The 11,437-nt window shown below is 49.4% G+C and overlaps 1 protein-coding gene across 1 annotated transcript in view; it reads left to right on the top strand.

Annotated features, from left to right (window-relative positions):
* The first annotated feature begins 1,082 nt into the window (after positions 1-1,082).
* Positions 1,083-11,437, top strand: part of Tgm6 (transglutaminase 6) — a 14,298-nt gene continuing 3,943 nt past the window's right edge. The window contains exons 1-9 of the mRNA XM_032902566.1: positions 1,083-1,365; positions 1,889-2,131; positions 2,816-2,934; positions 4,370-4,498; positions 6,545-6,722; positions 7,158-7,296; positions 8,611-8,714; positions 8,782-9,024; positions 10,379-10,720. Coding sequence (XP_032758457.1) covers positions 1,083-1,365; positions 1,889-2,131; positions 2,816-2,934; positions 4,370-4,498; positions 6,545-6,722; positions 7,158-7,296; positions 8,611-8,714; positions 8,782-9,024; positions 10,379-10,720 — 1,780 coding nt within the window. The remainder of the gene's footprint in view (positions 1,366-1,888; positions 2,132-2,815; positions 2,935-4,369; positions 4,499-6,544; positions 6,723-7,157; positions 7,297-8,610; positions 8,715-8,781; positions 9,025-10,378; positions 10,721-11,437) is intronic.

Below are 11,437 nucleotides of genomic sequence, written 5' to 3'. Positions count from 1 at the left end.
ATGAGAAATCTAGGATTGAGGTCAGATTCATCATTCTGTCACCTAGAGTGGCTCTACCAACTGAAGGTTTATCCCCATCGCTACCTTCCCAACTAAGACTTGTTTGTCACTCTTTAAAATGTCCCTCTGTCATTATCCTTTCAGGTCCTGGGCCCCTAACAGCATGTATGGCTAAACAGTAATTAGCCAAGTGTAACTCAACTCAGGTGTTGTCCCTGCTCATTTGGAACATAATGACGACGAATCATTACTTATTTCTCATGTTTTTGAGTGCTCTAAATGACAAGCTGTCCTCACAACCACTCCTGTGACATCATTATGCCCATTCTGTAGAAAAGGACAGTAAGATACAGACCATACAAGTAGAAAGCTGCTCATGCAATAAATGGTCAAGTCAGGCTCTGACCATTGTAGTTGACTCTGAGGCTCTACCCAGGAGCATTGAGTGTCACTGTGCCACCACTGAGGACCACAGTGTGCCTCCGTTGTTCTATCTCAGCACCAGACATGAGATTGAGGCAAAGCTTATGTCGCCAACCCTCATCGCTGGTCTATTCTGATATGAGTTAACCTACTTGCTGAAATTTATTTTTAATTCCAAAATGAATTTCCTTCGCATTTCCTTAGCTAGTCACAGACCTCCAGACAACAGCAAAAAAATAAAAAGAAGAATAAAAAAAAGTCTGAACAAGAAACTGCATTCTAGTTCTAACTTTCAAATTTTTACATTTTCTTTGTATAGCGGGTTTGTAGTTTGTTTTGGTTTATTTTGGTTTGGGGTTTTGTTTTGTTTGTTTTTATTTTTGTTTTGTTTTGGTGTTTGTTTTGCTAGTTTGTTTTGGGCTTGGGATTTTTTTGGGGGGGGTGTTTTGTTTTGTTTTGTTTTTTATGACAGGGTTTCACTACATAGCCCAGGAGCACACTAAGTAGAACACATATGTAGATGAACACACTACATAGTTGAACACACTATGTAGACCAGGCTGGCTCACACTCACAGAGATCTACCTGCCCCTACTGTGGTTCTAGGCCTAGTATCACATGAACTTTAAGTACTGTTGATGACAAGAGCCAGTAGTGTCATGAACAGATGGATCTGTACTGTCACGGTGACACAGATGGAAGACAGAGTCAGGTACAGAGGAAGCTGCCTCAGGAGCTTGGCCTCACTTCTCTCCTCCTCCTGTTCAGGGGTCAGAATCACCAAGGTGGACTGGCGGCATTCAGAAAATGGTGCTGCCCACCACACCCAAGACTACCCTTGCCCTGAGCTGGTGGTTCGAAGGGGCCAGTTATTCAGTCTGACCCTGGATCTGAATAGAGCCCTGGACAGCGAGGAGGCCCTCATCTTCACCGTGGAGACAGGTAACTGGCCTTGCCAGAAGCCCTGGTGGTCCACAGACTACCGATTTTATGACCAGTAACTTGAGATCCTTCCATCAGTACCCTGGGTTTTAGGAAAAAGTGAGTCTCTGGGAAGTGGGCTGAATCCTGAGGGCCTCTGGTAACAGTCTCCAGGGGAAAGGTAGAAAATGCTGTGCGAGGTGACCTCTCTGGAACCCTGTGTATAGGAAGGGATCCAGGGCTCATTATGGGCATGGAAAATAGTCAGACACTTCTGGAATCCAAATTCTTCTTTGCTTTTCCAGCCAAATTAAAAGCCAGCAACCACTTTCTCCTCTGCCCAAGGGATGGTTGGGAGGCAGGGCAGCTGAGAGGTGCCCACTCTGTCCCAGGGCTTTCTGAGCTTGACCAGTCCCTCCTTTTACAGTCTCCCTCACAGCATTTGGGGGATGGAGTCTGGGCTTCTAGGCCTATAGCTTTTCCTCTTCTCTAAACAAGCATTTTGAGGAGACAGAGTCTCTTGATTCCTTCTCCTCCCCGCCAGGACCCCACGCATCTGAGGCTCTCCACACCAAAGCCATATTCCAGACAGCAGAGCTAGAAATAGGGGACACCTGGACAGCTGCAAAGGAGGAACAGACAGAGAATACAGTCACCGTCAGCCTCTCCAGCCCTTCCAATGCAGTCATCGGCCGGTACCTGCTGAGTGCCAGGGCCGCTTCCCGCAGGAAACACAGTGACCGAAAGCTGGGCCAGTTCATTCTCCTGTTCAATCCCTGGTGCCCAGGTAGGAAGTGCCACATCTGAGACCGAGGCAGGTCTATCTATGGTTGGATGGCATGGGGTTGGGGGTTGGGGTGCTTGGAAAGCAAGTCAAGGGATAGGAAGTCAAAAACCAAGGGCTGGGGTCAGGCAGAAGTCCCCCAAATCAGGCATGGCAATAGAGCCATTGGAGAGAGGCAGGAAGCTGGAGGTTTCTCATGTAAGAGACCAGTCAGGGGCTGAGAAAAGTGGAGAGGCTCAAGGATGGGTTATAGCGGCAGCAATGGTGGTGGGGTGTCAGTCGGGTCTACTAAACGCATCCCTCAGTGAGACTGTTTCCCTCCTTGCAAGGTGGGAATAACAGGACCCAACTCTTGTAGAAGGGGCAGGAATTCATTTGTCTGGCACTGCAACATACAAGTTGGATCACAAGGCCTCAGCAAGGGGTGGCTAGGATCAGGACCTTATTAATGTTCAGAAAATATAAGGCTGCCACTAGCATCAAGGTGGAATATCCATCATATCAAGGGGTTGAAGGAGGGGGGACTATCCAGAAACAGTGATTCTTAGCAAGAGAGGCGTGGAGCTAGTAAGCCCCTTGCTCTGTCGAGACCAGGTCAGCCTCCAAGCTCTGTCATATTGCTAAGCTCTTCCCAGGACAGTAAGCACAAAGCCCCAGCCCTCATGGAGTCTGCTGACTGCTTTTCAGAGGATGATGTGTTTCTGGACTCAGAGGAGGAGAGGCAGGAGTACGTGCTTAACGACAGTGGCATCATCTTCCGAGGCGTGGAGAAGCACATCCAAGCCCAGGGCTGGAACTACGGGCAGGTCTTCAGGGGCACAGCCAGATGGGGTGGACTGGGGCTGGCATTTCAGGGGCACAGCCAGACAGGGTGGACTGGGGCTGGGGCGTGCTAAAAGCAACCTAGGAGACTTCTGTCTACCACCTCCTCCTAGGAGGGGCAAGCTGGGCCAACTCTTAAGGCAGGCAAATCCATTCATTCATTCTCTCAGCTCCCATCCCCTGTGCCAAGGCCTGTGCTGAACCCTTGGAATGGGGGAGCTATGTTAGACACAGTTTGGAAGTAGAAACCAGTTCTGTATGGAAATCTAAGTAGCTACAACCAGTGATTGCCAAGCATGAGCATGCATCAGTCACAGGAAGTCTAAAATCGCAGGTGGCATAGAAGCAGGCCTAGAAATCTGTGCTTTAAACAAGCACCCACAGCATGCTGACACTGTTGGTCTGGGACTCTGCTTTGAGAGCCCCTCCATTATCTGTAGAGAACTTGTTCTATACCCACGGCAGGCACCAAAACACGTAGATGCTCAAGTCCCTTCTCTAAGAGATAAAGGTTAGTGTGGGCTTGAACATTTGTATGTGTTCAGGTCTAAGTCACTCCTAACGCCTAAAGCAGTGGAAATGCTAGACATCTGTACTGCGTTGTCAAGGATGACAAGGAAAGTGGCACATACATTCAGTTCAGACACAAGGGTACAGAACATACACACATAGGGCTGATGAGCTACGACACCAGCCACAACGGGTGAAGAGTGGAGATATATGGAACAGAGCAGAGACAGCTCAAGAGAAGGTGAAAGGATTCACATCTGAGATGATAGATCCCAGGTTTGGGTCCCTGTCAGAGTTAGGCCAGACCTAAATGGGGGTAGGGGAGCAGCCCAAGCAACTAGGAGTGGAAATCAAGGGAGATTCTATTAAATCTCTATTAAAGACTCTATTAAATAGACTCTTTTAAAGGACTCTGCCTGCCTAGGCTCCAGGGGCCACCTGGGACTTGATTGTCCACCTAAGGACAGGCTGAGGCTCAAAAGCATTAAGGGCTGCAGGGCTGGTCAGCAGTAATACCCTGGAAGTTTAGGGTCCATCTAAAGAGTCACCACCCTTAGCTACAGCTTCTTCTACACCACAGAGGCCCAAGGCTGTTAAACCTTCCAGATTCTTAGAGGACGTTTGCATGGAAAATCCTAGTAGTTAAGTGTCATCATCTGATCCAAATGTACATGAAATGTGTGGAAACATGCAGTGTGTCAGTAAGATGGATATGTGGCTCAAGGACCATCATGGGGAGTCATGGGAAGGGCGTGGGAAGGTTGAAGCTTCCGAGATGACCCTTTGAAGGATTTTAATGTCCCCAGAGGGAGTTGGTGCAAACTGGTATAGACACATGCAACAGATCAGGTGGGGTTTGGGAGGACCTGGATAAGACTCTGCCTCTGAGTACAGCTTCTCTGGGAGCAGTTTGAAGAGGACATCCTGAACATCTGCCTCTCCATCCTGGACCGAAGTCCCAGTCACCAGGAGGACCCAGCCACCGACGTGTCCCACCGCCATGACCCAGTCTACGTCACCAGGATCATCAGTGCCATGGTAAGGAGGCCATTACCATCTTTATAGCCTGCCTTCAAGAAGCCCACAGACCAGTCTCAGCACCGCACCCTAAGAATCTCACCAAGTCTCGCCTCTTGCTCTCTCCATTGCTGCATAACAAACCACGCCCAAACTCTGTGCTATCAAACACCCTGTGCCACAGTCAATTCTGTAGGCCAAGAATTTGGCAGGACACCATAAGAATGGCTTGCTCCAGCTCCTGGATGCTCCAGCTTGGGGTTCCTGAGTGGTTGGAGATGCCCAAGGTGGTTAGGTATTATCTTATCTCAAGCCTTTCACTCTGGCTGCTGGTAGCTCTTTGTTTCCTGCTCATCCTATGCCTGATGAGTTCCCAGCCCTCACTCAGGCCTCCAGGCTGGAGGGGACTGGAAACTGGGACAAGCCAGGAATCTCACTTCTGTGATCAAAGCAACAAAGCAAGAACATTTCTGAGAAAAGTGTCTGAGCCCAGATCCCACTTCTCCAGGGAAGGAGTGCACACTTTAACTGATCATAAGCTAGAGGCCATATGCCACAAAAGGCAGGAAGAGAGCCTACTATTTGAATTGTTTTTTAAATTTATCCATTATATGAGTACACTGTAGCTGTCTTCAGACACACCAGAAGAGGGCATCAGATCTCATTACAGATGGTCATGAGCCACCATGTGGTTGCTGGGATTTGAACTCAGGACCTCTGGAAAAGCAGTCAGTGCTCTTAACCACTGAGCCACCTCTCCAGTCATTGAATTGATTTTTTATTTTTAATTAAAATATAATTATATCATTATACCCTTTCTCTTTCTGCCCTCCGATACCTCCCTTGCTCCCTCTCAAAATCATTGCCGCCTTTTTCCCCATTGTGGAGTGCGGTGTGTGTGTGTGTGTGTGTGTGTGTGTGTGTGTGTGTCTGTGTATGTGTGTGTATACAATGCTTAAGTATATAATATATAAATACAAGCCTCTTAGTCTGGTTACTGTTACTTGTGTGCATTTGATTTCAGGGCTGACCACTTGGTACTGGATAACAAATTAGGGAGTTCAACCCTGGGGAAGACTGTTCCTCCCACATCATTCTTAGTTGTGGGGAGTTCTTCGTCTATAGGTGGGGCTCCATGAGGTTTCCACCTTGCATGATAGTGTGTCTATGGCTGTTGTACTTGTTCAGACAGCCATTCTTTTGAGGTATCATAGGCGATGTTTCCAGGTCATTTCTAAGAGATACAGTCTCACAGAGGATTTCCTGGCCCTCTGAGAAAGACTAATACCGTACAAGTGTTGAGGTCATGGTTGGGGACTTGGGATTCTAAAAGTAAAGCTGTATTTCTTAGATGGTCTCAGCTGCCCAGGACTTTAGAACGATGATGGAGGCTGGATAGTCAACATCAGCGAAGGATCCCAGAGCTGCCATACTGCAGCCCGGGGACAGCCACCCAGGCTGCAAGTCTAAGTCCCGGACTCATGGCTCGCACCCTTGCTAATCGATTGAAGCAGGACCCTTAATCTCTGAATTTCACTTTTCTCCTCTGAAAATACACAGGAGGATAAAGGGCTTTACATTGCAGAGTTAAACGAGTTAACCCCCCATACATAAAATCCGTGGGGCAGTGCTCCATGCACAGTAGTGTTCAACAGGCACCTGATGCAGCTATGGTTACAACACCACTAATGGTCCCACACTTAACTAACACACAGATATTTAAAGCAGGAGAAACTCCCTAGTCATTGATGACTTTGGACAACAGACTGTCCAAATTGAAGATAATTGAAAATTATAAATAATAAAAAAGTAGGCTTTTTAAATTTTGTGTATGGGGAAGTGTTTAGACCCAGTCCCAGGCTTCTTGCATGTTAACCATGTGATCTACATTCTAGACACACACACACACACACACACACACACACACACACACACACACATGTCACACGTTGTACTTTAAGAAAGCATTGAATTGACTTGGGATTCCAAAGCTTGAAGACGATTTTACAGTGAAAGGAGATTATAGAGATACCTGCCCCGTGACTGACTTATACCTTCTCTGCTCAGGTGAACAGCAACAATGACCGTGGTGTGGTACAAGGCCAGTGGCAGGGCAAATACAGCGGTGGCACCAACCCACTGAACTGGCGTGGCAGTGTGGCCATCCTGCAGAAGTGGTTCAAGGGCAAGTACAAGCCAGTTAAATATGGTCAATGCTGGGTCTTCGCTGGCGTCATGTGCACAGGTACGGAAAGAAAGACTTCTCATCAGCACACACACACACCTTAAATTTGCATGGGTTTATATAGATTTACATATGCTATAATCAGTTTTCATTAACGAAGAGGAAATAGAAATCTGGTTTAAGAAGAGGGGAACCAAACAGCTCATTTATTTGGCATTTTGGTCTTTTGTTTGGCATAAATCCTCCCTCTGCCCCGTCTTGTTGAGTGTCACAGGTTAATCCCTGTGGTCCTCAGAGTCCCTCAGAATGGTACATAGCCTTGTCCTACGGACCCAGAACTTGCCTACCAAGATGAAGGTGACAGTAGCATCCACAGATGCCATCTGAGAGACTGCAGAGGACTTGGTGGTTCTGAGGGAGGAGCTCCACAGTGGAGAGACTGGGGGTTGAGGCCAGAGAGGCAGAGCAGCCTGCAGCAGACTCTCTGCTCCACAGTCCTCAGGTGCCTGGGGATTGCAACCAGGGTGGTGTCCAACTTCAACTCAGCCCACGACACCGATGGCAATCTGAGTGTGGACAAATATGTGGACTCTTATGGCCGAACCCTGGAGGACCTGACAGAAGACAGCATGTGGTAGGTCCCAGGTCACTGAGAATCAGAGGTCAGGAGCTGCTCAGCCCAGTCCTGAGTGCTCAGTCCCTCTCTCCTCTCCTTACACAGACAAGGTCTCCTAGTGTTGTCATCTCCCTTTAGCTCTCAGACATTTATCAATGTATTTTCCATGAGAATGGCCTCCCCAGGAAAGAGTGTCACTGCCCCTTAACTCCAGCTTAGTAAAGCAGGAGTCTGGTTTTCCTATGATGCTTTCTCGCTTCCTGTGTGACCCTGTGCTAGTGACACCACCACTCCTAATCTCATGTCCTCACCATGAACATAGAAAGATGAAATAGTCAAGGCAGTCTCCCCAGGGCTCACACATCTGCATAGCCTGCACCCTACCACCCTCCCATCTCTCAGGCCCAAGATAAACACACTTCCCAGTTCCCAAGGCACTAAGAATTTCCTGTCTCCTGGGCTCTGTATAGACTGTTCCCCCTACCCAGGAGACTGTTCCCTCTGGTCTCTCTCTGGCTAATTCATCTGAATATAGGCCTCATATTAGTTATCATTTACCTAGAGTAGGTTTCCAGCAGCCATTCTCTGGTACAAGGCCCTAATTTTCTGCACAGAATTTATTATAGTGTTTGAGGCTCCCTATCTGTCTCTTTCATTAAAATGAACACACACATGGATATACACAAGACTATACATATAGTTACACACGTGTTCACAAACAGAAACACACTCGCATAAATACACAGAGACATGCATATACACACATACATACATGTAAGCATGCAAAAACAAAACATACCGCAACATACAGGTAGGAAGATGCATAAACACAAAGAAACAAATATGCAAGGGTGCAGACACATAAGCACACACTTACGCACATATGTACATGCACATACACTTACATGCACACACATGTACATCCAAATGTACACTCACACTCACATGACAATTGCTACTATGATATCCTGCCTTTTTGCCTGGTATGGCAGCACATGACTGTGATTCTAGCCCTCAGGGGCTCAGAAAGAAAGATCCGCTCTCAGCCTGGCTTACATGAGGAGCTACAGACCAGGCCTACATTAGCCACAGAGTGTGAGCGGCATGAGGCAAGATCTTTGGCCTGACCTGAAGTTGTATTTCTTTCATTTTGAAAGCAGGTTGTTCATATATGGCATACATCCATGCACATACAAATATGAAAGTGTCCACTAGACCAGGCAAATAAGTGAGACCCATGAGGTGAGAGCAGCGCTGGTCTGCAATAGGGACTTCCCTTCTCTGTGCCTCTGTATGTGCATAGCTGCCTCCTTGCCCATGTGTCTCTGGCAGGAATTTCCACGTCTGGAACGAGAGCTGGTTTGCACGACAGGACCTGGGCCCATCCTATGATGGCTGGCAGGTTCTGGATGCCACGCCCCAAGAGGAGAGCGAAGGTAGGGTTCATTGGGTGGCCCCAGCCCCGCTTGGCAGAACACTGCTCATGGTATCTCTCCTGCCCAGGTACGTTCCAGTGTGGCCCTGCCTCGGTCACTGCCATCCGTGAGGGTGATGTGCATCTAGCCCACGACGGCCCCTTCGTCTTTGCCGAGGTCAATGCGGACTACATCACCTGGCTGTGGCACGAGGACAAGAGGCGGGAGCGTGTGTACTCGGACACCAAGAAGATTGGCAGGTGCATCAGTACCAAGGCGGTGGGCAGTGACTCCCGTGTGGACATCACAGGCCTCTACAAGTATCCAGAAGGTGAGGGCCTTTATCAGCCTCCCCACGATGGTCTGTGGGCTGCCGATGGCCCATGGGAGATCTGGGGCCAGACCGTCTCCAGATGTGAGGTTGGCAACAGTAGCTTCGGTTCAGCATCCTTTGCGCCTCCCGCGCCTGCCTTCCCTGCCTGCTGAGCCTCTCTTCTGGGTTAACTTTTCTGTGTACAGTAGTGTGAGTGGTGTTTCCTCAGGGTGGCAGAGAGTGGTCATGGGACAGTAGCAGGTGGTGGAGATGGCACAAGCAGGAGACACGGACTAGGCACAGTGCAAAACAAGAATCGGGGCCCCTGGATTCTGTCATCTCCCTGACCTCTGCCACGGCCGAGCCCCTAGTTTGTGGAAGAACCTGTGTCTGTTGGGGAATAAAAACAAGACAGATGGAGGCTTTCTAATTGCCGCCGCCAACACTGTACCCTGAAGGTCTCCTTTTCCCATAGGGAAGTAGACCCCTGGACAGGGTGGTAATTTGGCCATATGCCCAGCCATGTCTGCTCGTTAGAACATCCTACCAAGTGATTCAGAGCTGCTTCAAACTGAAATCAGTTTCTCTCTGCCGCTCCCTGAACACAAACCAGAGCAGTGACACTGGCAGGCTACAGGAAGGAGGGGGTGCGTCTGTTCCAGAGTCCCTGCCAGAGCTGCTGTGTCCACATAGTGTGTCCTCCCAGGATTGCCCCTGCCCAGATAATCTGGGGCTCCGTAAGACAGGCGGGACTGGCATGGGACCCCGCCTTCTGTGGAAGGGAGTCTGATATTTACCAGCCACTCTGCTGTTGAAAACACCCCAAACCTCAGCTCTATTCTCCCCAGCATCCATACCCCAGACACCAGCATTTCCTTGGTTACCACCTCTGCTGGGATCACCACTCTTTTGTCCTCTTCCTGTCCCATCAGGGTAGGCTGGTGTACAAGGAGAGCTTGTCAGCCATCTGCAGAGACGTTCTGGAATTCAAAATGTAGACTCCTGAGATCTGTCTGTCTGTCTGTCTATGTCTGTGTCCTGAGTTGGCCTTGGCCCAAAATCAGTATCCCATTATATGATGGTGATGAGTGTCTTGACACCCAGCTGTCAGAGATGCTGAAAACTGATTTTTTTCTATGTGAAATTTCCTGACCTAATGGGATAACAACTATTGTGATGTATATTTAAATAGAGAAGCGAACATGGACATTTGGCAAAGGGCTCCCTATGACACTTGGGCTTCCAGGCTGAGCGCTTGGAGAGCCATGGGAATGTCAGGTGGTAACAGTTGCTGGGCTTTCCCAGAGCAACAGAGTCTGGACCCAGCTAGGAAGAGTGTACTGCCTGCTCCTAATGCCAGGGTGCCCTGCAGGGTCACGGAAGGAGAGGCAGGTGTACGGCAAAGCTTTAAAGAAGCTGCTCAGCGTGGAAGCCTCGGGGAGGAGACGGCGGATCCGCAGGGCCAGTGTGCGTGGCATCTGGCGCGATGACCTCCTGGAACCTGTCACCAAACCCAGCATCACTGGCAAGTTCAAAGTGCTGGAGCCACCGGTGCTCGGCCAGGACCTGAAGCTGGCTTTGTGCTTGACCAACCTCACCACCAGGGCCCAGCGGGTCCGAGTCAATGTGAGCGGGGCCACCATCCTCTATACCCGCAAGCCGGTAGCAGAGATCTTGCGGGAATCCCACACTATGAAGCTGGGGCCACTAGAAGGTAAGAGCAGGGAGTTCTAGTGGGTTCCAACCAATGCCTCCTTTTCCGGGTTGGCTGGGGGATGGGCAGCAGTGAGGGGGATTCCCAGCTTTACATTCCTCCCCAGGAAAGACAGCCCCTAAACCTTGCTGTCAGTGCTTGCCTCCTGTACCCACTTTACAGATAAGAAAACTGAAGGTCAGAGGAGGAGATCATGGTCTTGTGACTCACTGTGTTATGATGGCAGTACAACTGACAGGTGACAAACTGGCCTTGAGGGTGAGGTGACTTACACACTAGTCACCATGTGATTATTTACAGACCAAACAAGCACATGGTGGGAGCATGTCTCAGTGCCCAGGACATCCACAGGTATCCTGGATACCAGCAATGGCCCCATCATTTGGAGAAGTAAACCCACACCCAGAGTTCAAAATCATACCTGGTGCATGGGGTGGCAGGCATGTCCCAATCCAGGCAGCCTGGCTTAGAGGAACTCGGGGAGGTTTGGGGAGAATGGGGAGGGTGGGGAGGGTGCAAAGGGTGCGGAGGTTGTGGGGTGTAGGGTTCTGTACCCAGAACACTGCCAGAGCCCAGCACCGCAGCATTCAGCTGTTTGTCTACAGACTGCACAGTGGATGGCTCATCCCATACCTAAGTGATGCTCCCTCGATGAAGCATTTGCCTAAGATCCACACTTGACGTTTCACTGCAAAATGCCATCATGGCCCTGGGCCT

This window comes from Rattus rattus, chromosome 5 (assembly GCF_011064425.1).
Source record: "Rattus rattus isolate New Zealand chromosome 5, Rrattus_CSIRO_v1, whole genome shotgun sequence".
NCBI classification, from domain to species: Eukaryota; Metazoa; Chordata; class Mammalia; order Rodentia; family Muridae; genus Rattus; species Rattus rattus.
The sequence above is the reverse complement of the archived record's forward strand: the minus strand, read 5'-3'. Positions and strand labels throughout refer to the sequence as shown.